At 58.5% G+C, this 26986-nt stretch overlaps 1 protein-coding gene across 25 annotated transcripts in view; it reads right to left on the reverse strand.

The window, feature by feature from the left end:
• Positions 1-26986, reverse strand: part of LOC307114359 (uncharacterized protein) — a 459274-nt gene that overhangs the window by 387529 nt on the left and 44759 nt on the right. For 21 of the 25 annotated variants that reach the window (XR_013814981.1, XR_013814982.1, XR_013814983.1 and 18 more), the window contains exon 2: positions 11033-11338. Coding sequence is in view for 4 of the 25 variants with exons in the window: in XM_079796705.1 (XP_079652831.1) it covers positions 11033-11338 (306 nt within the window). In the remaining 21 variants the exon portion in view is untranslated. Of the gene's footprint in view, positions 1-11032; positions 11339-19184; positions 20466-26986 lie in introns of those variants that run through there. The other 4 variants (XR_013814986.1, XR_013814987.1, XR_013814988.1 and 1 more) reach the window with 2 other exon arrangements.

The following is a 26986-nucleotide window of genomic DNA, read 5'->3' on the forward strand; positions in this document are numbered from 1 at the left end:
ATCCCCCGCTGTGCCGGCCGGCCGTGGGGTTATGACTTCCGGAGACACCGCGGGGGACGGGGACTGTAAATATAGCAGGCTGGTGTCACTTCCATCAGGCTCAGAGATCCAGCCTCCCGCAGGCCCCCCTCTGCCCATCCGGAACCAGAGTCCTGGCATTCAGCGCAATGGGTTTTGACATTTCTGGGGTAGGGAGCAGGCAGCCTGGGGAACGTGGTCAGGAGCCCCCGGGAAGCCTGAATCCCAGCCCAGATCTACCTAGTCGAGCCTCCGTGTCCACACCGATAAGGTGACAGTCAGACAGCATTTAGCTCTTGGGGGAGCTGGGAGGACTATGTGAATTCGGGCAGATGGCTGGCATTCAATAAAGGGGAATACATACACAAGAGCCACACCATCAATGCCACAGGTCAGTGCCCTCTGGGACCCTACACGCTCAAGATGGTAGCATCCGACAGAAGGGATGGGAACAAGACTCTAACAGAGCTCAGAAGCATCGAGAAAAGGCCGGCTCCTCCAGGCAGCATCACCAAGGACCTGACCTTGGCCCTCTCAGGCCAACACCTGAGAGCACAGGACACCAATGTGTCCGTAAGCCACTCTCACCGCCCATCACACCGCAGGGTCTGCTCAGGCCTGGATTCCCCCTAAACTTCCCTTTCACCAGTATCTCCGCTGCTCTCTAACCGCTTATCCTTCTCAGGAAGATGAGAAATGCCAGTGCCGTCTGAATCCAAAATGGAACGTCGACTGGAAACCTCAAAGCCATTTGGAGGCATTTATTCTGGTGCAAACTAGAGAGCACAGGAAACCCCAGGAATGGCCTAACGAGCCCTCGCTGCGAGCAGCGGCCGGCCAGGCATTTTCCCCCTTGTCCTCCTCTCGAGCCTTCGGCAGGCACAGCCCAGCCCAGGGGGTCATTAGGTCCGGCCATGAAGGCCGGGCGGGAAAGGCATTCGGAGGAGGGAGAGCCCAGACCACCCTGCGAGCTGCACCCAAGTGCGTGTGTGACCGTCAGCAAGTTCCTGACGGTCTCTGATCCACCGGGAGGTCACCTAGAGAGTGGTGGCCAGGTGATGACCAGGCTGCATCCAACACCTGGTGTGTGTTAGGTGCTGTGCTGAAGGCCTCCTTAGAGTATCTCGTGTAAACCTCAACACCTGGCATGGAGCCTGTCTCGATCTGTGACGGCTGCTGTAACAAAATACCAGAGACAGTGGCTTCAGAAACAGACAAGTCTTTCCCTTGGTTCTGCAAGGCTGGGGTGCCAGAAGATCCTGCGCTTGGTGAGGGCTCGCTCCTTGGCTTGCAGACAGCTGCCTCCTTACCGTGTGCTCACGGACCTTCCCTTGGTGTCAGCATAAAAGATCTCTGTCTTCCTCTTTACAAGGGCCCTAATCCCATCACAGGGGCCCCACCCTCATGACCTCATCTAGCCTGATTACGCCCCAAAGGCCTCATCTCCAAATGCCACTGCATTTGGGGTTAGCGCTTCAACACACGAATTTGAGGAAGACACCGCCAACAGTTGTTAACTGCAAGAGAAGGACTATTATGACCCCATTTCACAGATGGGGAAACTGAGGCCAAGAGAAGTTAAATAACTTGCCCAAGGCCACCAACAGCAGAGCCGGGATTAGACCCAGGCCCCCTGAAGGCACTGCCCTGGGTTGCATATGAAGCGACAGAAAAGACGGAGCTGGTGATGTCAGGGAAAGCCACAGTGGGAGCCTGACCATTTGACCTTGACTTCCTCACCTGGGAAATGAGGATCACAGCAACAACTTCATCGCTGGGTTGCCATAGTGATTAAACATGGCGAAGCCATGAGCAATACCAGGAGAGAGCAAATGGGTATTCAACGAACCCACACGGCCTCGATTTCCCAGCACGGTGCCCTGCATTTTGTAGGTGCTCAGCAAACGTAAGTTGAATGTAGACTCAACCAATGGGTGTAAAAACCGACCATGGTGCTGGAAGGATGAAGCAATACCCCAAATAAGAATGCCAGCCCTCCAGGAACTCAGGAAATCACATCCTGGAGAAATCCTCTTCCCCAGAGGAGGCTCCCCCTGGCCATCACCCCCAGATGGGTCCCCAGTAGAGACAGGGCACCGAAGAGCAGGCGGAAGGCGTCGGTGCCCACAGGACAGAGCAGGAGAGAGAGCGTGTCAAGTCTCACTCCCGGCTGGTGCCCCTGGGACACAGGACGTGATCGCCCTCCAGAGAGAAGCTGGTCAGGTTCCTAGCCAAGTGCTTGTGCCTATAGCCTGGGGAAGGGACGAGGGTGACTCTTCCCCAGTTCCCCAAGGAAGCCAGGCACCTCGGAGCACCCAAAGGACCCTGCTAGGCCAGGGCCCTGCAGACACATGGCCCACAGCCCGGCCTCACTCTGCTCGGGCCGGGGAAATGAACACAGGTCCCAACCTCATGCTGCCCCAGGCCCGCCTCATGGTCATGGGGCTTGATTGCATGCTGTGCTGTCCCCATTGGAAATTCTTTTTTTTTTTTTAAACATATTTTTATTGATTTCAGAGAGGAAGAAAGAGGGAGAGATAGAAACATCCATGATGAGAGAGAATCATTGATCGGCTGCCTCCTGTAAGTCTCCCACTGGGGATCGAGCCCACAACCCGGGCATGTGCCCTTGACCAGAATTGAACCTGGGACCTTTCAGTTCGCAGGCTGACGCTCTATCCACTGGGCCACACTGACTAGGGCCCCGTTGGAAATTCTTAATTCACGCTGAGCAGGAGCCTGCGCTTCATTCTGCACTGAGCCCCGAGCATCACGCAGCCGCTCTGGCGCACCATGGCCGTGACGGAGCCCGACGCCACCCCTCGCCGGCCTCCATCTCCTGGAGGTCACGTGGGGGCAGAGGGCCTGCCTGAGAGCCGAGCTGTCAAAGCTGGCCGGGGGGACACACACACTCAGCATCTGACACGCTGAGAGCTGGCTTCCCCCTAACGGGGGGCCTCCGCTTGCTGCCTGGAAAATGTGGTTATTACATCAGGCCCTGGCTGTTCATTCCATGGGTGTGTGGAGGGTCCAGTGACACCACAGGGGGACGCAACCTCGGAAGGACGGGTGCTGACATCACCCTCCTCATCCTGCCAGTGGTCTGGCCCCAGAAGGAGGCGCATCACTGGGGGGTCCCAGTGTTATACTTCAGGGGGCAGGGAGGGTACTGTCAAACACAGCATTGGGACAAGGTCTCTCCCGGCACCAGCCTGCCTAACCAGACCTACAGACGTGCCCCAGGCGAAAGGAAGCCTGGGGACTCCCTCCTCTTCTACTCCCTGCTCGTACCCGAGACGAGCTGTCAACGCCTGGAGGACAGAAAACAGGGCATCGACCCTGGAGTCTCGTCCACCGCCCGCGGCCTCGCACACGCCCTGCACACAGCTGGAGCCAAATAAACACATGGCTACTGACAATGCTTTATGGGCTGCCAAAACGCCGGACCCTCGGTGGTGGAACTGAGCTCACAGGGAAGGTGACAGGCACTGTGGTCTGACCAGGAGCTGGGACTTTCAGTGCTAAACCCAGGGAAGTCCCAGAGAGCTCCTAGGCGTCCGTCACCCTACGCATAGGAGCTGCTATTATCACCAAGGCGACCAGGGGTGGCTCCTCAGTGGAAGTTTACGGGACTTTTTTCAACACTCGCGCGTCTATTTCTATCCATCCTACCTTTTCTACAAATAACCTCGTGTTCGTTGCATCATCAGGGGAAACGCTTAAGAAGAAAAAGAGGCAATTTCCTAGTATAAACCCAATTCCTTTCCCATTACCAAACCCCGATTTTCCATTTCTGATCACACCTTTTCAGAGATGAAAACAGCTCTCGGATTTGTGTCCCTTTAGCCCTCTCTTCATTCTCTCGCTTCTCTCGGATTTTCCACAGCAGGGGTCTTCCTTCCAGCACGTTCCTCTACAGACCGTCCGTCCGTCCGTCCGTCTGCAAACAGCCCTGCCGCCAACCACCCTTCTGCTTTGCTTTAAGGCCCGTGAGCAGCACGCTTTGCTGACAACCCGGCTGAGACCGGCTCCGACAGAGGTCACGGCGACGCTCTGTCGCCCACGATGGGGACATCTGAGTAGCCAAGATCCTCCATGAATAAAGGTGGCCAGGATGCTGCCCCAGCCCCAAGCTCTCAATCCAACCCCCACCACCCGCTTCTGCTCTCTGCACCACACCAACTGGGCCTCATTGGCTCCCCCACGCACCACCCCGCAACGGTTCCTGGGACCTTCCTGGTATGTCCATCCCAGCGGCAGCCACGCATCCAGGCTGGGACACTTCTACTGACTCCTTCACCGTTATCCTTTCCGCATCAACCTCTCCACCCCCCACCCCCGGGGCTTCCTCTCTCTGCTGACCAAGCGCTGCTTCAGCAGAGACCATGGTGGCATGCTCCGTGCACCCTGACTCCGGCCTTGCCCCTGGCGCTTGCCTCATTTCCTCCCAGAATGCACCCCATTCCCGCAGGCCATGAGCCAGGACTGGTGCCCAGCATGGCGCCCCTGCCTCCGCGACCCCAGGCTCCCAGGGAGACGCCGCAGTCCACAGGTCATGCCATCGGACCGCCGTGTGGCAGCCTCGAGCACGCTGCCAGCGTGCATTCCCTGTGCAGCCTCGGGGCCCCCCGACGTGCACCTGGAGGCGTGTGCAAGGAAGCTCACCTCCACTGTTCACACCAGCAAAATCCTGGGAACAGCCCACCACCCACCGCCAGGGGCCGAGCGGATCCAATGGAGCAGTGACGTCACCCAAAATGCAGAGCGGACCGAGCAGCCTGCGGTCGCCTCCCACCGGCGTTATGTCACCTCACACCTTCACTGTGTCACCTCACATCCGCAACGTCACCTGCGTATGAACTGTTAAACACAGAACCGTGTCACCCGTGGCCGCCACGCAGATTCGTAATAAAAGGGTAAGAACGTGACCTCCACGGCCCACGTGCGGGAGAGCAGCCCTTCTGTGGAAGGAAGTGGAATGGGAGAACAGGCCTGTGAGCTTCACTTCGCCTTTTGAAAAAAAATACATATATGTTTATTGATTTCAGAGAGGAAGGGAGAGGGAGAGAGAGATAGAAACATCAACGATGAGAGAGAACCACTGATTGGCTGCCTCCTGCATGTCCTCTAGTGGGGATCAAGCCCACAACCTGGGCATGTGCCCCCAAGCGGAATCGAACCCGGGACCCTTCTGTCCTCAAGCCGACGCTCTAGCCACTGAGCCAAACCAGCGAGGGCTTTTTTTTTTTTTTTTAATTTCATCAGAGGCCGTGATGCAAAGCCAGCATGCCGTTTCCAATCACGTCCGCTCATTCCGGGGGTGGGAATAAGGGCCGGAGGACCCGTGGTGGCGTCTCGCTTTCTATTTCCCACCTGCACCCTTCCCATTGTGCAAAGAAACGGCCCCCGCGCTCGGCCGCAGATTCCGGGGTCCAGCAAGCGGGTCTGAGGGACCGAGGAACGCGGAGCTGGGAAGGGAGGCAGGTGGCCTGCGTCTGGAACCCGCCTGGGCCGTCCCCTGCCGCCTGGCCTTCACCTTAGGGATGTGCCGGACCCCATCGCCTCTGTCACCACCCTGCGCCCTTGACCAGCCTCAGCCGTCCTGCTGGGCCCGGGAGGCCGGCGCTGTCCACTCTCGGCCCCTTCCCAGGGGTGACTCATTTGGTCCTCTCATCGGGCACGTGAGGGGCACACGGCGAGGACGGCCACCTCATGGAAAGACGAGCCTCTTGCCTGAGCTGACTCAACAACTGGGCAGCAGGATCATGGGCCCAGAGCAATGACTGGCTAATCTGACTTAGACGCGGGGTTTACTAGGAGTCAAGTTCAGAGGCAGGGCCAACAACAGGGCCAGGTTTCCCATCTCGCTCATCGGGTTCTCACAATAACCTGGCTTCACCGAAGAGGCAGTAACGGCCCGGCCCGGCGCGAGGAAGCCCCGGGGTTCACAAGCCCCAACAACCTCTCGGGAGCATCTCTCCACGGGAGAATTCTCTTTCCTGAAGAACCTGCGCATCCTCTGAATAGGCAACACAACACAGAGTTTCCAGGGCCCCCGGCGGCGAGCTGAAAGCTGGGAGCGGATCCTGGCGCATGTTTATTTGTTTATGTCATCGCCTCCCGCGAAACCCGGTCCAGAACTTCTGAGTGACTCAGAGACCTCACCACCAGCAGCTGCGCTTCTCTTGGAGCCAGATAAGCCTCACGGGGGAGGGTCAGGCCAGGGCAGTTCCTGGTAATCGGTGGGGCTGACCCCCCTCTCCCTGGAACGCGCCCCCCCCCCCCCCCCCGCCATAGTTTGATGGGTGGCTGACAGATGGGAGAGAAAGACCTCTACCCCCTGCAACTGCCCTGCAAAATGACTTTGACAAGACAAAGAAAGGGGGCCACGCCTGCCCAGCATCCCAGGGAGGAGACAGGTGAGGGGGCAGCCAGGGCCCACGGAGACACACACTCACACAGGCCTTTTCCATGAAGGATCTGTGAGCCCAAGACAGAGAATGCATCTTGGAACTGTATCAGTCACCAAAAGCCTGTTTTGTTTTGTTTTTTAAATACATTTTTATTGATTTCAGAGAGGCAGGGATAGTAAGATCAATGATGAGAGAGCATCATGGATCGGCTGCCTCCTGCATGCCGATCGAGCCTGGGGATCGGGCCTGCAACCCAGGCATGTGCCCTTGACCGGGAACCGAACCGTGACCTCCTGGTTCCTAGGCCGACACTCCACCCCTGAGCCACGCCAGCCGGGCCAAAAGCCTGTTCTTTTTGCCCACTTCCACCAGCCCTAAGTGAAGAGCTTCTTGGGTCCTAAGGTCAGAATAATAATTTTTTAAAAGATTTCCTTTTTGTTTATTTGGTTAAGGCAAGTGGGTCTGCTTTCAAACCTCTCACACGGCCCCTCCTTCCGACCGCAGAGAATCACCCCACCTGGTTCACATGTACTCCCCTTCTCCCAGGACGGCCTGCCCTGCCTGCCTGGGGTGTTCCCAGTGCCTTTCTCTGGTTGACCAGGCCCCTTAGGGGGGGAGGCTCAAACTCACCCCCCCTGGCCCGGCCTCCAGGGGCCGAGGCCACCGTCCCGGCCCACTCCGAGAGAGTTCAGCGTGCAGCTGCTATAAACCTTCAAGTGCTCCAAGCTCACTCGGGGGTGACAGGGGGGTGGAGGAGGGTGGGAGGTCAAGCAGAGACCCTCCTGGAATCTGCGCCCTTCATTAACTTTGGAATTCCACAGGCCAGTGTTTTCTCAAGCCTTCTGACACTCAGCACTCACCCGGGAGAGGGGGGCTGCAGGCCTCACACCCACAGGCCCCGGAAGGAAAAGCCAGACACAGCGTCCTGGGATGAGGGAGGGAGGGAGGAGGCCAGCAGCCACCAGGAGCCACCAGCAGCCACCAGCAGCCACCAGCAGCCACAGGGCCCCCATGGGGAGGAACTCACATTTAGAGAGCCAATAGTAGCTGGGAGGTAAGAACTAGAGATTCAGCAGCCTTTGGGTCCCAATTTCGTAGGCGAAGAAAGTGCCGCACAGAGAGGTTGAGGAACTAGAGGAAGGTCACACAGCTATGACACAGCAAAGCTCCCAAACTTCCTTGTGTTTTGCTCCCACTGGGGTACCTGGGCCCCCGGGGTCACCCTGAGAGAAGTGCAGGGACTTGCTCTCCAGGCTGAGTCTGGAGGCAGGGGGTTCTCCATGGCAGCCACGGCGTAGCCTCATGGCCGGTGTTTATGAACGCCCGGAATGTGCCTGGTTAGCCTTCCAACCTGGGAGGTGGGTGTGGCCCCCCCCCCCCCCCCATTTCACATAGGAAGAAATGGGTTCCGAGGGACCCGGGGGCCTGCCCAGCTTCTCTCTGGAGAGCGCGGGGAAGCTGGTGCATGCTGCAATCTGTCAGCCGTCACCGTCCCTACGGGGGCTCGGCCAGGGGTCCTGCGTGGGGGTGAGGTTTTCCCCTAAAGACCTCACTCTCCCAATCACTGCCCCCGAGTGAGTGTCCCGGCTCAGAAGTCCTGGGAGACGTTGCCCTTTCAGTGAGGGCACGAACGCCCCGAGAAGGAAGGCGATCTGCCTTTTGGCTTATTTGGAGGCGAAGAAGGCAGTAGAGTCCCAGAGCATGAACAGACTGTTGAACCTCAGAGGGGAGGCAGGGGAGGGTGGGTGGGAAGAGGTCCACCCGTGAACATGTATGCGCACATGCATAATCCGTGGACACAGACAATGGGGTGGTGAGGGCCTGGGGCGGGGGAAGGACGGGCGCGGGCTGGAAGAGGTTAATTGGGGGAAAAGAAGGATCTAAGTAATACCTTCAACAATAACGATTTTTTTAAAAAATGGTTTTAATACAAAGTATAAAAAAAGGAGGCGGTAGACGCTGCATCTCACAGCTCCAGGGAGGGTGGCTCAGTGGCTCTGGAATCCGAAAGAACCGCTTTCCAATCCTGCCTGTGTGTCCTGGGGAGACCTGTGTGCCGTGTGGCCTCTCTGTGCTCCCGTGACTTCAATGCTAACCATGATCATAATCACAGTGCCGGCCCCAGCGGTCTGTGCCGGCCTGGAAACGGGATCATGCCTGCCCTGCGCCTGGCCCAGAGAGCGGCTCCGTAGACGGCGGTTACTCCTCCGTCACCGTCCACAGGGCGCCCCGCCGACGGGCAGGTGCTCAGAGCAGCCAGGACGGCGGGGATGCGGGAGTCTCATTTCTTTCTGTGACCATCCTGTCCCCTGGTGCCCAAGCCCACCCTGGCTGTCCCGGGAGGAGCAGGAGATAACCAGGACCACCACAATGGGCTTGTTCTGGGGAGTAACCGATAAAGGGAGAAAAGGCAGGGCTGCGGGCCGTGTGATAAGTGGGGGTGCCGCAGCCACAGCGGGAGGGGGGGGGGAGACGGCAGGAAGGGGTGCCAGAGCCCTGCCGAGGCAGAAGCAAAAGGGGCCTCGGGGTGCCCCACTCGCTTTCCCAGTGGAGCCCCTCCCGACCCCAGGACAGGTCTGCCCACCCCTCCGAGCCCAGCCAAACCTCCCAGCTTCCCACGCCTCCCCACGCCCTCCTCGGGTCACTCCTGTCTCTGCCCTGGTGGCCACGGCGAGTGAGCATAGCACCCATCACGCCGGGCTGCCGATCACGCTCACCCAAGGGCACAGGCCTCCTGGGGACCAGGAACCCCCAGGCGCCGGACTGTGATGCCAACCCCACCACCTCTCAGCGCCCAGCACGGTGCCAGCCTCCTTCACACAGTGGGGCGCCAAGATCTTAGGAAAAGTCTCTCTCTCCAGGATGACAAAGAGGGAGCCCCATTCTAAGCACCCGATGGCTGGCATGCGCATACACACACACAAACACACACACACACACACACACACACACGTACACACACACGCACACACACACACACCCTTCTTGGCTTCCTGCTCTGCCTCCTCTTGAATAAATAACCTTGGGGACGTCCGATGGCCTCCCAAAGCCTCCACGTTCTGGGCTGTAAGCGGGGGCACCGCGGCCCCTCTAGGGGGACGGCTGGGCTGATCGAAGGGATATGGACGTTCCAAAGGAAAGGTGTTTCCCTTTCGTCTGTCCCTGCCAGGGAAGCTGAAAGGAAACCACTAACGTTACCATCCGATCTGGTTAACTGGGGCCATAAATAAGACGCCTACTGTGTGTTCGGCCTGCGAGCCAGATGAGCGTGTGTCCTGGCCTCACAGAGAGGACTTCCCAGTGTGGGAGAAAGACAGGAGGTCGAACACCGCGCATCCAGGAGTGGACCGTCATCGCACCCCCGGGGGCTGTGACCTGGACAGCGCAGGACAGCCAGAGGGCCGCCGGGTCCATCGGGAGCTCGGGGAAAGGCCCTCGGACAGGTGCCACCGGGCATGAGCGGAACTGGGAACCCAGGCCCCGCCCCAAGCGCCGTCTTGGCAGCCGAGGGGCAGGTGGCCCCAGGTGACCCGAGCGCTGGGGACACTGGCCGGGGGAGCTGCCCCTCCCCTCGGGCAGCCCAACGCTAAGGCAACATCCCGGGAGCGGCCGGCCTCACGGCTGCCAAGCCAGCCCTCCCGCCTGTCAACTGCAGAACCGCCACAGGCCTCCGCTGCCAAGTCCAAGTCCAGCTGTTCCCTCCCTCACCTGCTGCTGACCTGCCACTCAGCCTTCCCACGGGCGGCGAGGCCTGTAACCTTTAATCAACTTCCCATGCCAGCCGGCGGTGCCCAGTTCAGAGTCCAGCACAGCCCACCTGGCTCTGCTCAGAAAGACTCAAGTGACACCTCTCCTCCCCAGAAGCTTGCCCGCCCCCCTCCCTGCCCCCCAGCCACGGCGAGCCGTCACATGGCTCGGTGTGTGCTGCGTGCCAGGCACGGCGGCTGTCAGCACGTCAGCCTCCACGCTGCGATCCTCGACACCAGGCCTGTGAAGCATGACCTCCTTCTCTCTCACTGGATAGCGAGGGGCCAGGAATCCAGCGGTGCCTAGCCCGGAGTCACGCGGTAGGTCCAAGTGAGAGGTTCAAACCCGGTCCACAGGCACCCTGCTCACATCCAGCTCTTGGTAGCTCGAAGCACAGAGCTCCCAAATTGCCCCCTAACGCTACCTTCCCTATTGACACTCCAATGTCCTCATCGATGCCCTGGTCTTAGCTCTCCCTTCCTGCAGCGGGAGACACGGTCCGCCAGGCACCAGGCTCTGTCTTAGAGACGCAGAGCCACGCGGAAGAGGCCTGGCCTTCGAGGTCTGCTAGATGGAGACAGACACAAACACCGGGAAAATCCGTGAGAGTGACCGGAACAATGACACGTGTCAGCAAAGGAAACAGCCGTGGCTCCCGGGCACCACCTTGCCCTTCCTACCAGCCTCCCCCGGGCACCAGCCCCAGCCGGACACCCAGGGTGGGCTCGTTCAATGCCAGCTCCTCTGGAGAGCCGGCCGCCTCCGGGGACCTTGCTACCACCCACCAGGCCGGAGTCACCTGAGGCCCAGGTGAGCGCCCGGCAGACATGCATGAGGCGGGAGGCGGGACTTACGTTTCCTGGGGAGCCCCGCGGGGAGCTGGCGAGACCCAAGGTGAGAGCTCAGGAAGCTGGGGTCCTCCGTCCCCCTCGGGCATCCCGGCTGCGGAACCCACGAGGCCCCACACCTTGCGCATCCCGCGGCGTGTAAGTCCGGGAAGGCTTCCGCCGGCGCTGTTCCGCAGCAGCTGGGCATCACTGTAAATCCACACAGCGCGGGAAATCCTCGCGTGACGCTCCACGCAGCTGACCGGGACGGCCATGGGGTGGGGGGAGCGGGGGGCGTATCTTCTTAACTCCTTTGTGGTCCAAAGATCAGGCCTGGGGGTGAGAAGAAGGAAAACCAGTCTTGTTACAATCACAAACCCGGAGCTGTAAGGTGGTTCTTCTCCTTTCTTTGTATTTCCCCCTGATATTCTAAGAGGGGAACTTCTAAAAATACTGCCCGGTCGCCATGGTACCCAAACAGAGGTGAGGCGGGGACCAGGGGACCCTTCAGGGGAGTGTCGCCTCCCTCCCACGGGCACAGAGCGCTCCTCAGAACAACCCTGGGAAGACAGCGGGGGCGCTGAGGGATGTCCACTATAAGGATGAAGAGAGGAGGTTCCAGAAAGGTCAGGGGGCTGGCTTAGGGAGTGAACAGCTCGGCCAGGCCTGGCACACAGCCCTGGCCTCGCCTGCAGGGCTGAGAGGTCCTGGCAGGGAGCGGAGGGGGTTCGGGGTCAGCGGGTGGGAAGTGGCTCCTTGTTTGTTTCTGTTTGAAGGCGGCCACAAAGGCCTGGCGTGGCTCCAGGCCTCGCCCTGCACCGCGAGGTTCTTCAGGGCACGGCGGGGGCCTGTTCCCTTTTCTATTCATTCATCCGGCGGTGGCTGGGTGCCGACTAGGTCCCCAGCACTGTCCCAGCTTCTGTCTCCCAGCCACGGGCGCTAAATTATTACGGCGGCAAATGAAGAACAAATGCATCCACGGTGCGCAGGGCCGGAGCCCCAACAGTCACCACACCCACTGATGGCGACCACCGCCCTCCACGGAGTGCCCGTAACTCGCCCTGCAAGAGCCCTGGCCACCATCCCATACAAACCCCCAACCACAGGGGAACTCGGGCCTCTGTGTTCCAGATGAGGAAACGGGGACACGGACAGCTCCCTTGATCCAAACGCGTAAGAGGAGCCTGCATCTGAGGCCGGTCTAGCCCCCAAGTCTGTGCCCCAATCCGCCCCCCTCATTCCGGCCCAGAAATCCATACCTAAAACTTATCACCGGGCGTTTCATGGGCACAGAATCCTCACCTACTCCTCACAGCACCCCTCTGCCTCAGAGACTATCCTTATCCCCGTTTGAGAGAGGAGGAATGTGAGACCCAGACAAGTTAGGAAACTTGCCCAAGATCACACAGCTAGACACTCCTAGAACAGAGTTAGAAATCGGGCAGTCCATGAGCTCAACCTCATACCAATTGTCATCAAGAATAATTTGCTCCTCCCCCCTTGAGGGCGATGAGGATGCCTCTCGCATGGAAGAAGTAGACTAGGAGTTTCTACCTGCAGACCTTGCGTCCTCTGTGTAGTCTTCATGGCTCCCCAGCAGCCCTGCGTGGCCCTAGCCCACCTGGTTTCCTCCGATGTTTAGTGGCTTTTTCCCTCTCCTGTTTTTTCCTAAGGCAGGTTACAATGGCCTCAAGCCCTCTCTTCTCATATGTTACATAGTTTTGGATGTGTTATGTATTGTGTGTTTTTATTTTGTTCTGAAATTAAAGTATGCAAAATAAAGAAGATGCCGTTTTATACAAAAAAAAAAAAAAAAAGAACAATTTGCTGCCACAACCAATTTTCAAAGACTTGGTGGCATAAAATAAGGCCAATGAATGATCTAACGGTTCTGGAGGTCAGAGGCCGACCCAGGTCTCACTGAGCTAAATCAGGTCTGGGCTGGATGGTCCCCTCTGGACACTCTAAGAGCATCTGTCTCCTCGCTTTTCTAGCTTCCGGGGCCACGCTCAGATGCCTCCGGGGAGGCCTCCTACCTCCACCACACACAGCTCACGGCATCCCGCAGCCCCGCCTGCAGGGTCACGTCTTCTGTACCTGCCTCTGCGGCCTCCCTCTCCCACGGCTAAGGATCCGTGTGGTTCCCGTGGCACCTCCCGAGGATCCAGCCCAATCTCTCCACCTCCAGGTCATGCACCGTGGTCATGTCTGCAAACTCCCTTTTGACACGTAAGACAGCATATCCGTAGGGTCTGGGACGAGGACCTGGGCATCGCTGGGAGCCCACTGCTCACAGCCACCATCCCAGAGGGCACCCATCCTCCGTCTTAATCCTTCTTCAGTGACCAGGGGTCCCAGGGTGGGCTCTCCCTGTCAGCACCTCCACCCCCCACCCCACCCCCCGCCTGGCATCACTTTTAGACCCAAGAGAAAGATGAGTTGAAAGGGAAGTTTTTATGTCTAAATATCAGCCCGAAGAGAAAAGTACAGGATAGGGGTTAAGACATTAAAATGTGAAGCCAAACTATCAAATGGACTAGCCATGTTCCCTTGGGGGAATGTGTTGAACCCCTAGCTTCCCTTATCCAAGAACCGCTGTGAGGTTCCATGGAATAGCAGCAGAAAGCCCTGGGCGTGTTGCGGGCACAGACCGAGAGCTCGAGTCGCCGTGCTCAGCTCCCACAGCTCCAAACACCGTGAGCCGCCAGGCAGAGCGGCATCGCCCCAGCATCGTCCCAGCATCACCCCAGAATGGCAGGGCTGGCGCTGGGTCAGCGGAGAGGGCCGCCCGCAGCAGGAGGGCAAGCAGGGATTTATGGTTCTCGCCCCAGTTGATGGCAGCGGAGAGAATGGGGGACACAGCCTGTTAAATATTTACGGAGGCCCCCAGGCAAGTCTGAAGCGAGTCCGTGTGGTTGGGGTCGGGCACACGGAGGCTCCGTCACTGGGAAGGACTGCGGCACGCTCTGTTGGGAATTACGGCAGCGAAGCCGGGGCCCTGCCCGCGGGCGGGGCGGTGTGGAGGCTCGGGCCAGGAGGAGGTGGCACCTGGGGCTCCCCCTGCCAGGATGGGGGCGCAGGGCCCTGCACACAACTTCCAGTATCAGCAAAGGGAGCCTTTTCCTTTTCTGGGGTACATGCGTCCTTTCAGGCCATTTGCGCTGTCTGTGATGGTTTGGCCAAAATTAAAAAGACAGACAATACCAAGGACTGGTTTCCATGTGGGGCTGGGATTCTCATGCCGGCAGGTGGACAGACGTTCTGAAGAAAGACAAACCACCCCTTTGGGAAACGGCTCTGCATCGTCTGCTAACGCTGAACACGTGTGCACCCGGGACCGAGCAGGCCCGCTCCTGGGTTCAAACTCACGGAAATGTGCACGTGTTCACCAAAAGATACGTCTCAGTAGGCTCACGGCAGCACTGCTCCTAACAGCCAGACCCTGGAGCTACCTGAACGCTCATCAACAGAAGAATTTTAAAAACACGCACCCCGTGGGCCCAGGCTGGGTGGCTCAGTTGGTTGGAGTATCATCCCATACACCAAAAGGTGGTGGGTTTGATGACCGGTCAGGGCACATACCTAGGTTGTGGGTTCAATCCCCAGTCAGGGCGGGGGGTGGGGTGGGGGGGGGGAAACCGATCCATGTTTCTCTCTCACATCTATAGCTCTCCCCCCGCCCCCGCCCTTCCTCTCTCTCTAAAAATCAATAAACCTATCCTGGGGTGAGGAATTAAAAAACAAAACAAAATACGTACCCATGGAATACTACGGAGTAATAAGAACGGCATACAACTACACGCAACACATGAATACGCCTCACCAACGTCTTTGGGTGAGAGAAGCCAGGCCCGAGGGAGGGCATACAATATTATTTATATTAAATTCATAAAGAGGTCAAATGAACCTCTGCTGTTAGAGGTCAGGACAAGGTCATCCTCAGTGAGGGGCAGGACAGTGAGTGGCTGGAAGGGGCTCCTGCAATGCTGCTCATGTCCTATGTATCCAGGCGGCAGCCACGCACAGATGTGCAGCGTGTGATGTGTGTGCGTTTTTATGCGTGTCGCCTCAATAAGGTGTCGGCTAACACGTTTTTCTAATTTCTCCGTGGAAGTATGTTGCTGGGGCACGGCAGCCTTGCAGCACACAGCCCTGGAGGCTTGGGAATCCGCACCTCCCCGGTTTCCCTGGCCCCTGGGATCTCCGTGCCCCGCTGCCTCCCGGCTGACCCTGCCCCCGAAAGCGCTGAGGGGGAGACTTGGCAAATAAAACGCCGGGGCCTCGTGACACGGAATCCAACACAGAGTCACCCCACAGGAAAACACGGCCGACAGCCCCGTTCTCGTGGCTGAGTCTCTCTCTCTCTCCTCTGCTTCCTGGGCGGTTGGGACCAAACATCTCATTTTTTTTTTCCCAGAGAGAAAGAGAAAGGGAGAGAGAGAAACATCAATGATGAGAGAGAATCATTGATCGGCTGCCTCCTGCACGCCCCACACTGGGGGATCGAGTCTGTAACCCAGGCAGGGCACATGCCCTAACCTAGAATCAAACCGCGACCTCCTGGTTCATAGGTCAACCCTCAACTACCGCGCCACGCCGGCTGGGCCAAAACATGTCATTTCTTTCGTGACCCTTCCTACCAGGTATTTCAGAAAACCGGGGGGCCTCTACTTCCTCCCCGACTCCAAGAGAGCATCTCTGAACACCAACGTCCCCTAAATATGGGATGCTCTGGGGGTGCTCTGGAAACCAGAAGACTTAGGTGCCCTGGGTCGGCGCAGCCTGCTGAACGGGGCACGAGGCACAGAGACAGCCGGCCAGGAAGTCCCCGGCACAGCCTGTGGGGGGGCCACAGCACGCATCTCCAAGGGGGTGAGACGCATGCCAGCCCCTCTCCCCGCTCCCAGGTCTCCTGGCCTCTGCCTGTGTCCTCTCTTCGCAGCAGCGCGGCGGTGCTGTTAACTTTAGGATGAGCAGGAGTCAGCAGGGGGACGGTCACCCCGCTGAGAGCCAGCCAAGGGCGGCGGCCGGCGGGAGGGGTGACGGAGCATTTCTCTGGGCCAGAGTCAGGGGGGGTCCCGCTCTCCCCGCCCTGGCGTGCCCCACTTTCTCCTTCTCTCGGGTTTGTAAAGTGAGAGTTTTTTCAACGCTGATGCCACACAGGAGGTGTCGACTTCGTGTTTTTCTGGCGAAGGGAGAGGCGGCGATTTGTCTGGCCGTGTGCACAGATGCCCCGGGGATGCCCGTGTGCCGGGGCCTGCCTGGTGGCAGGTAAATCCAGGCGGTCCGGTCCCCTGGAAGTGGCCGCCGTCCTGCTGACAGACTCTTATTTTTGCTTCATTTCCGATTCTCCCCGAGGGGCGCTGGGATGACACGGATCGGCTGCTTTGGAATTCCTGGGCCCACGCTCCGCCTCGCGCTCACCGAGTCCTCGCTCAGGGGATGGGGGGGTGAGGTGGGACTTGGGGACCAGGTCACAGGTGTGAATACCAATGCTGCGGCCCGTTGCTGGCCACGGGCACGTCCCTCGCGCTCTTTAAAAGCGTCTCCTTGTCTGTTTCATAAAAACCAGCCATGGACACCCATGTGCGTTGGGGTTCGCTGTGGGTGAGAAACGGTACAGAAAACGACTGGCACACCGACCTGCCCACGGGGGGCTCGCAACTTAGGCAAAGCATCAGCATCAACTCGGGAACAGCCCTGCCCGGCTGGCATGGTTGGGACTCCACCAGTGAGGCTCGGGGGGTGCCCTGAACCCGTCTGCTCACTAGTGCTAGTGAGGCTGTTAGTGAGTGGGGCGATGCTGGGCCCTGTGGGCTTCCCAGGAGGTGACAAGGGGGCGAGCCCTCCCGTGGCCGGGCTCCCTCCCCTGCCCTGTGTCACGGAGCCCTCCCACGGGCCTGCCAGGGACACGGAGAGCAGCCACTCCTGGGCCAGGCGGCAGGAGCGCTGAGAACGCAAGAGATGCTCGATGCCTGCGCGCCGCGTGGGGAGGGATTCGCCACAGCTACCGACGGAGGCTCATGGAGCTGGAAATCACACCGCCCCCGAAGGACAGGATCCCTGCCCCAGGTCGCCCAGCTAAGACCTGCGGGCTGCAGAATGAGAAGCAGGCCTCGGGTCAGAGGGGATGGGGGACACGTCGCCTGGGAGAGGAGCTGCTCCTTAATCTGCTGGGTGTGGGGACGCTGTCAGCAGAAGGCGACAGGACCACAGGCCCAGCCCTGATGTGTATTATATTAGGTCATGCAACCTCAACGGTGTGCGATCTGAACCCAGTCTCACGTGAGGACGCGGGAGCCCAGCAAAGCTGTATGCCCACCGCCACGCAAGCGGTCAGAGACGGAGCTGGGATAGCAGCCTGGGCACTCGGCCTCCGGGGCCCGTTGCTTAACCACTAGGCTGTCCTGCCTCAGAAGGACAGTGCAGTGAGAAAGACTAGGGGGCAGGGCGACAGGTTAAGAAGGTTCTGGAAGCCAGAGACGGGGAAGGCAGTAGCTCTGTTGCTTGAAAAGACAACGAACTGAGACTCCCGAGGCGTCAGCGCCACCCACGGCCACATGCTGACCAGGACGGCCCAACCCAACGGCCTGCCGGTGGGCCCCACGCCTCGCTCCTGTCCCTGCACTGATTCCCCCGCGTCGCCCATGACACACGTCTCCCGGTGGCTCTGGTCAGAGTCGGGAGAGTGTCCAGCTGTGGCCTGGAGCCACGGCATCGTTTCCCCCAGGCGCAGGGCTGACGTGGCGGGAGGGGACATCTCCCCAAACTGACCGGACTGCTCTCCCCACCTGCAGGCGAGAAGACAGATGGTCCTGGGGACCCCTGGGAGTGGCATCCAGGTAGAAGGTGGACACGTCTGGTCCCCCGAGTTATCCCTCGGACCCAGCAGGACCGAGGCCACAGGAACACAGCTGCCGTCATACCAGGTCCCCGGGGTGACCTCGCAGGAGCCTTCTTTTCCCTTAACTAGGCCTGACCTGACAAGAACAGCAAGTTCAAGAGAGAGAAAGAGGCTGATAGCCAGACAGACAGACAAGGAGGCAGGGGCCAGCAGCACCGTAGAGACAGACAGGGCAGGGTGAGAATTTCAGCTTCCACGCTCACTAAACAGCGATGAAACCGTGAACTTCAGTCCTCTAACTCTACACCCGTATCTGCAAAAGGGGTCCCGCCCTGCACAGGGAGGGGGGACCTTCAAGATAATAAGCCCTTTCACGGAGTAGGTCCTCCATCTGATCAGCTCTCCTCCACTCTGCTTCACAGCCTGGAAGCGATCAAGATCCTGGAAAGAGCTGGCAAAGACACGAACCATGTCCTTCTGCAAACGATAAACCTTAGGAAGTGTGGGTTTCAGCTTATTTTAAGTTCCTTCTGTCTACCTTTGCCCACAAAATCCTTCAGGGAAAGGTCAGCAAAGATCCACACATCAATCAAGTCCCCGGGACAAAGGGCACGAGAGATGCCATGGAACTGAGCCCGCGAACCAGGCCTCGGGCGGCCGTTCTGCAGGGCCAGGGCCCCTGTCCTCCGGGAAAGTCACTGTGCAGGGGACTCGGGACCTCACTCGGGGCTCTGCCTGCAAAGAGCGTCCCGTCTCACTGAAGCAGCGGGGCCGTGAGAAACAGTCCACAGACAAGGACCACACCGACGAGCGGTGGACGCGCTCCAGGACCTCGGGGAGCTACCCGCAGAATAGAGCCGTTTTCACAGACGGACCACGTGGTCAAGAGGTACGGAAGTTGGGAAGGAGGCAAAGGATGCTCAGAGTAGAAGGGGGCGATGCTCGAAATAAGGAGGAAGATGAGGAAGTACAGCATCTATTCATCGTCTATCCCTGAAAAGGCCCCTTTTAATTCCCCCATTTAATACCCGTCAATGCTCACATCCCAGAGTCAGTTTCTGATCCCAAAATGGCAGAGAAGGCAGCACGGGAAAGGTAGGCGCCTTGGTTACGCAGGTAGCAAGGGGGAGACTTGAACCCGGGCCCATCAGACTGCAGGCCTTCTCGGGGTCCTTCATTGCGCTGACCCCGGCCTCACCTTGGGATGTGGGTCAGCTTCCCAGCACCCTGAGCTCCCCCTCCCCGGGAGCCGGAGAGCTGGCAGCCTGCCGCACCTGCCCTTTCCCACATCCCCGGCTCCCAGAATCACACCTTTGTTCCCGCGCCTCCCCAAACCTGCATTAGCCGGGCTTCCGGGAGGTCACGCTCCTGACTTCGGAATGCACTTCTGACTCGCACGGAAACGGGTCTTTGCTTCAAGTCACACGGGCACCTTTCGCTAAGTAAACTCTGCCAGCAATCAACCTTGCCCACGGGACCCGGGGGAAATCCAAAGTGGAGGGGGCGGGGGCAGGAGGGAGAGATGAGGGAACAAAATCCAGCAGCCTGGAAGCCGAGCACGGAGAGACGGCACTGCTGGGCTCGCCCCAAGGGCTCCCCGGAAGGAGAGGCGGTGTTTCAAACTGGCAGCCAGTGAGCTGGAGAAGCCCAGCGGCTAACCCTCTCCGCCGCCCCTCCTCCTCCTGGCTCAGAAGGCAACTGCCCCGTGTCCCGTCCAGCCAGCCTGTGAGGGGTCAGGAGAGAGAAAGAGTGTGCGGGCAACACAAACATCATCTAGGGATGTGACTGTGGCAGTTACGGGACCAAGAGCAACTGGGGCAGCCCAGCCGGTGTGGCTCAGTGATTGAGCGTCGACCTATGAACCAGGAGGTCACTGACCAATTCCCAGGGAGGGCACACGCCCGGGCTGCAGACTCAATCCCCAGTTGGGGGCGTGCAGGAGGCAGCCGATCGATGTTTCTTTCTCATCACTGATGTTTCTATCTCTCTCTCCCTCTCCCTTCCTCTCTCTAAAAACAATAAAAATATTTTTTTAAAAAAAATAGCAACTAGGGCATATACACCAACTTATATCCGTGGCAAATAATAATAGTACGTGCTAACATTCTCAGGCCCCAGCCATACGCTGGGGTCTACAGGTGCCATCGCGTTTTATCATCACCACAACCCGGGATAGGTTCCCGCTTTACAAGCCACCGAGATCCAGGACATGAGCTGCTTTTTTAAGTTCCCGTAGCTAGTCAGGGACGGGGCAGGTTCCTCTCAGCCCAGTGGTCGGCAAACTCATCAGTCAACAGAGCCAAATATCAACAGTACAACGATTGAAATTTCTTTTGAGAGCCAAATTTTTTAAACTTAAACTTCTTCTAACGCCACTTCTTCAACATAGACTCGCCCAGGCCGTGGTATTTTGTGGAAGAGCCACATTCAAGGGGCCAAAGAGCCGCATGTGGTTCGCGAGCCGCAGTTTGCCGACCAAGGCTCCAGCCGCAAGCGGGGTTTGTACAGGCATCCCTGGAGCACCCAGAGCTTCCCCGGAGGAACGGGCATGGGATTTCCAGCTTCACGGCAGCTCCGTCTTCCCTTCGCTCAGCAAACCGTCACCGAGTGCCTGTACCCGGCGGGAGGGCGTGCGGCCCGTCCTCTCATCTCCCCTCCCCGGCGCTGGCGGCTCCCCTAGGAATCCCTAGGCGCCTCTTCCTGCACCTGCAGGGACGCTCCACGGGCTCTGGAGGTCCAGGGCTCGCAGGGGCCTCCCTCCTCCGCCCCAGCTGTCAGCTGGCCTTTCCCTGTGTCCCCGGCTCTGGGTCTCCCCTCCTCTAAGGACACCAGCCATGGGAGTTAGGGCCCACCCTCATCCGTACGGCCTCGCCTGCGAAGTCCATATCATGCCCCGTTCTGAGGTCCCGGCAGACTTCGCTTTGGGATGGGGGGCTGGGGCATTACTCAACCCAGCCGGCTGTGTACTGTGCTCTTCTATTAGACAGTAAACCAACACACACGCGCCCACTCCCAGGGTAGGCGCTGCGGGGAACAGGACACGCAGCCAGGCCCTCCAGCTCTGAGGACCAGGAGAGGGAGAAAATCCGGATGGAAAATGGGTGGATTTCCAGGCGGTTTAGGAGCAGTGTGCCAGCGAGCTGGACAAAGACCCCATATATATTTCTTAGCGGAGCACAACCCACCACTTACTTTTCTTTTTTTAAAAAAATGAAACAACTGCTGGTTGATCATGTGTATGAGACTTTTGTACGAGGCTGCCACTAAATGGAAGGTAAAATTTTATGATCTGGCCTCCACTGTGAATTCTAGCTTCCACCGGAATAGGTACAATAAAGACAGACAAGTAACATTTTAAAAAGAAGAGAAAATGGTTGGCATTGTCTAACATCTCTGCTCCTCTGGCTTTCGACGTTAGCCCAACACTACAAAGCCTAATACTAAACAATGAGACTTACATCCTTAATCCTTGACAGCCCCGGCACCGTTCTGTTATTTAATAAGGAAGAAGAAGAATGCCAGGCTTGCTGATGACTGCTTAAATCCTTAACCCTCGTGTGTAACAGGCAACTTGCTGAGTCATTCACAGGACTCCACCCTGAGCCCGGCCCCCAGGCCTCTGGCCATATGCTCCCTGCCAGCAGCCCTGTCTAGGCTGCTTCCTACCAACCTCAGTCCCCAGGCAACCCCCGAATCCAACGTAGGCACCGAGGTCCCAGCAGTGCCCATGGGTGTATGGGGTGGGGGTGGGGGGGGAAGGTAACTCATTTTAAAGTTTTGTACACTTTGAAAAATAAAGGCACAGCACAAAAGAGCATTGGCTTGCCTACCACGAGGTCTCAGGTTCGCTTCCTGGTCAAGGGCACGTACCTGGGTTGCAGGTTCAATCCCCGGTCGGGGCATGTTTGGGAGGCAATCAATTGATGTGTCTCTCTGACATCCATGTATCTCTCTCTCCCATTCCCTTCCATGCTCTCTAAAAAGCAATTGGAAAAAAATATATATGTCTTCGGGTGAGAATTAACAAAAAGAAAGGATTAACAATTAAAGGACAGAAAGAGAAAGGAGGGAGGGAGGGAGGGAGGGAGGGAGGGAGGGAGGGAGGGAGGGAGGGAAGTACATGAAGAGGAAGGAGAACCAGAATACAAAAGTACATACCCAAGACCATTCAAGAAAATGTTACTGGTTCAAATGACGGGAAACTGGTTAAATAAACTGACACATCTATACAAAGACACGCTCTCTGTACAGCCATGTAGCTGTGCCCCATGTTCTGGGATACGCAGAGTGTTTCTTCCCGGGGAGTGGAACTACCATTTTCAACCGTCTCTTTTTCAGAGCAGAGGGGCCACGGACCTGAGGCGGCCCTGCCTGCTCTTTCCCAAGAAGCAGCCCATGACCACCCCCCCCCCATGTCACCTATCCTCTGAGTCCCACCAGCACAGCCTCGAGGGATTAAATAAAAGGAGCTAATATTTGCAAAGGACTTAGAACAGGAGCCTAGTTCGTGCAAACTGCTATATAATGTCTTTGTTATACAAAATCAGTATTTATCTTAGGGTAAGAAAAAAATACAAACTGTTAATAAGCCAGGAAAAGAACTACTGCTGGACAAGGACAGAAGGAAGCCCCAATGCAAATGCCATCGGGACTGTGTCGCTGCCTTTTCTTGTGTTTCGCTCTAATGATGGTCCGGCAGACTTTCCACCTCCAGGAAGCAGAGTTTTGATTCACCAGGAAGCAGCTGCGCAGAGTAATTTTATTAGGTGGGTGGCCTAGGACTTCTGACACGTCGGCATCCAACGAGATGCCCCATAAGGGGTAACCACTCAGAAGATCTTGGTTTCAGGTCTGAGGACTTCCCAGACCCCTTCTCTACACACCCCTCCCCTCACACCGGCCCAGGCACCCACACCACCCCCACCACATCTGGATAAAATAACAAGCCTGCACAGCCTCTCAGGCTCGCCTCGAAGTTCCTTTTTCACCTGGAGCCAAGGCCAGCCCAAAGGTGAGTACCCTCCCAATGGCCTGGCCTTTGTCAGAGAGGATGGAGATGCAGGCACCTAAGTGCTGATTGGCAGCGCCCTCCCAGCAGCATCCTCCTGCAGCACTGGGAGGAGGCCCCGGGAGCACCCTCCTGCAGACCTGGGAGGAGGCCCCGGGAGACCCTCCTGCAGACCTGGGAGGAGGCACCGGGAGCACCCTCCTGCAGCACTGGGAGGAGGCCCCGGGAGCACCCTCCTGCAGACCTGGGAGGAGACCCCGGGAGCACCCCTCCTGCGGACCTGGGAGGAGGCCCCAGGAGCACCCTCCTGCAGCACTGGGAGGAGGCACTGGGAGCACCCCTCCTGCAGACCTGGGAGGAGGCCCCGGGAGCACCCTCCTGCAGACCTGGGAGGAGGCCCAAGGAGCACCCTCCTGCAGACCTGGGAGGAGGCCCCGGGAGCACCCTCCTGCAGACCTAGGAGGTGGCCCTGGGAGCACCCTCCTGCAGACCTGGGAGGAGGCACGGGGAGCACCCTCCTGCAAACCTGGAAGGAGGCACGGGGAGCACCCTCCTGCAGACCTGGGAGGAGGCATGGGGAGCACCCTCCAGCACTGGGAGGAGGCACGGGGAGCACCCTCCTGCAGCACTGGGAGGAGGCAGGTACCAGGAGCACCCTCCTGCAGACCTGAGAGGAGGCACTGGGAGCACCCTCCTGCAGACCTGGGAGGAGGCCCCAGGACACCCTCCTTCAGACCTGGGAGGAGGCACTGGGAGACCCTCCTGCAGACCTGGGAGGAGGCAGGTACCAGGAGCATTGGCTCATTGTTATTCCAGCCAGGTGTCTGCAGTGGGCCAAGCCCAGGACATCGCCCAGGATATTGCAGAGAAATGTTAACAGCAAGATCAAGGCAATGTCCCCCACCATCTCCCTCCCCGCTCCCCTCTAACTGGTGGATGGAGAAGCTGATGGGTCGGGTTTGCACACAGAAGGGCGGCCAGGCTGCAGTCTGGGCCACCTCCTCTTGCAACCTCCTCAGCAAGTGCGCCCTTCCCCTTCACCCTCCCTGACAACTTGACCTTGGCTGAGGCCAAACACAAGCCCAGGCAGCATCCCCAGCTATTCCTGGAATAATGGGTGGCAGAGCCCGACAAGGCCACAGGCAGCCCTGAGGAGGCCTCTGAGGACAGCTGAGCCGGGCGTGGGCAAAATCCACAGGGTGGGGCCGCGCCCTTCAGGTGAGCAGCCCGCACCTGGCCCAGGTCCCTGTCAGGCCCCACTGGTGAGGCCAGGGAGCTGCCCGGGCTGGGGCGTAACGAGGCTTTCTTCTGCAAAGCAGCTGCTCCGGATGGATGTATTTCTGATTCCCTGCATGGGAGACACAGCAGGAAGGCATGATCGTAGGGCAGGGTGTGCACCGTCAGAGATAAGCGTGTCTGGGGTGAGGCAGGGTAAGCATATTTTGAATTCTTAAATGAAATATGGAACTTATAACTCGGCCACACACGAAGTCCAATGACAAGCACAGGAAGGAAACGCTGGGGTCCAAGACCTGGAGGAGAAAGGAGACAGAATCCCCTGAAGGTACTAGAACCCGGCCAGGCAGAAGGGACATTTTAGAAACACTTAGGCACAGGACATTATACAGAGCCCCCTGCACTCAGACACAACAGAGAGGACACCTCTTGCAGGAGCGAGTCTGAACTACCCACCCCAACATTTAAGGTCCCCACAGTCCGGCCCGAGCCTCTTCTCCCCAGCCTGTCCCTCAGGTCACTCTTACTCGCTGAGGGGGTGGGATCAACAGCGCCCTAGAATCTGTGTTTATGCTGGTGCCTCTTCTGTCATCTCAGATCATCTGCTGTCTACCCTCCCCACCCAGCCGACCTCCTTGCATCCCAGACCTCCTGGTGCCTCCCTGCACACCTCGTGGCAAAGCCGGCTACTTCCCAGCTCTCTTCTGTATCCAGGCCCTGCCTCACTCCACCCCACTGTCTGTCCTGCCCAAGCCTCTACCCTTGTTACCTTTAATCCGAGTCTGGCAGGTGGGTGAGTAGGGAGGGGCCTTCCCGCTGAGCTGCAAGCACCTGGGGGCAGGACCGCAGCACCTGCCTCTCACCTAGTTCCTACCACCAACATCTGGATTAGTTCCGAACCTGGATCAGAGTGGGTCCTTCGTAAATGTGTGTTGCCGAACTAGGTGGGTGGATGGGTAAGTGGATGGGTGGATGAATGGATGGGTTTAAGGAGGCTTTCCTGTCTTCCTGTGGAGTGAATCCAAACCTCCCATGCACGCACAGCATGAGTGCAACACCCCTCGCAGACACCGTGTTCCGCCTTCTGAAACAGCCCAGGCTTCTAGAGAGGAACCTCAAGGCTCCGGGTGGCGTATGTCCTAGCAGAGGGCAGCACCTGCAGAGATCTAGGGGAGGGAGGCGAGGTGCTTTCACCTCTCTGGGCCTACATCTCTGTATCTGTCATAACACAGGTGCCTGTCTACACACAATATACCAGCAGCAGGCTCCCCCATGAATGCCCCTGTTCACTAGCAATGACTGAGCCTCCAGCCGAGCTAGGGTCTCGGCAGCAGCTTCTGACCCGGCTTCATGCCTCCCCCAGCCTCACCTCTGGGAATGGCAGGCTCCTTGCTTCCTGTCCCCACCAACCCATGCTCGCCCGGCCTGAGGAGGAGGCCCCCGGGTCAGGCCAGGCGAGCCTCCTTCATTGCCCTGCTCATTCATCTCTAAACTCCCAGGAGCCTCCTTCATTGCCCTGCTCATCTCTTAACTCCCAGCAGGCCCCCCACCAGGCACTACATGAGGTGGGGGTGGGAGGCGGACCCTGAGGGAAGGTCAGGAAGGCCCCGTGCCTACACCGGAAGAGTGGAACGGATAGGGCCAGGGTCACCTCCCTCCCTCCCTCCCTCCCACCCTCCCCACTGCTGCCTGATACCCCACTCCTGTGGGTGAGGGGGCAGGGCCACATGCCCCGCACAGGCAGCTCAGGAGGCTGCTGTCAGCAGGAGCCGGGACGTGTGTCCAGGAAAGATCAAGGAGATGCTGAGCCCTGAGCCGGACGAGCCAGCATGCCGGACGAGCTCATCACTGGAGGCTGATGTGTACTTGCGAAGCGCTCCCAAGATGCTTAAAGGCACACCAGCAATTAAAACTTAAAACAGCAGGGCGGGAGGGGGCGGGGTGCCCACACCCATGCACCATGTTGCCATCCTCCCCAGGCTGCCCCGGCCAAAAGCTGGGCTGTCAGGGCGAGAGGGGATGGGCATTTGGCATGGACACAGGACCTTTTATCCCCGGTTCTCAACACCTGGTTACTCAAGCCATCCCTGCCAAGTCACCGGGCAGTCCTCCGTGGACCTAGTCACCAAGGATCACACCCAAATAAGAGGCTGCCTGCCGGAGCCACACCCAACAGGACACTTCCCTGGAGGCGTGGTCTCCAGCTCCCACTCCCCACGGCACATGACACCAAGTGTGGCCACCAGATGCTTTATCCACCCCACCCGCTTCCCAGGGCTGCAGGCATGAATTACCCCAAGCTCTGCTGTCTTACATGCTGGAGGGGAAAGTCCCAAAGGCTCTCGCTGGGGGCAGCAGGGCTCCACTCCTTTCTAGAAGCTCTGCCTGCGAGGATCCCTGACTCCTCGCCTTGCCAGCTTCGAGAGGCCACTCACAGTCCTTGGCTCATGGCCCCTTCCCCCCTCTTCAAAGCCAGCGATGTCCCGTCTCACATCACATCGCTAGGACCTCCTCCTTGGCCTCCATCTTCCACCTTTAAGGACCCCTGGGATGACACGGGACCCATCGGAAACGCCAGGACCATCTCCCATTCTAACGTCGGCCTTCAATCCACTACAGCCTAACAACTCTTAGTCACATAACGTGTGACAGGTGCAGGTTCCAGGCATTAGCGTGTGAGCATCTATCGTTGAGGGGCCGTTATTCTGCCAACCACATCCATGCTAACGCCAGGCCACAGGCTGCTGCTCAATGCCCACAAAGCCCCCAGAAAAGCAGGCCCCCGATAGTACACACTCCGCTGCTCCCCCACCCCCCAACACCGCCGAAAAAGCCCTGATCCCAGTGGCTCCTGGAACGTTCTGACCTCCTCCACATCCCAGGGATGCTCCCC

This window comes from Cnephaeus nilssonii (genome assembly GCF_951640355.1).
Source record: "Cnephaeus nilssonii genome assembly, chromosome: 18".
Lineage (NCBI taxonomy): Eukaryota > Metazoa > Chordata > Mammalia > Chiroptera > Vespertilionidae > Cnephaeus > Cnephaeus nilssonii.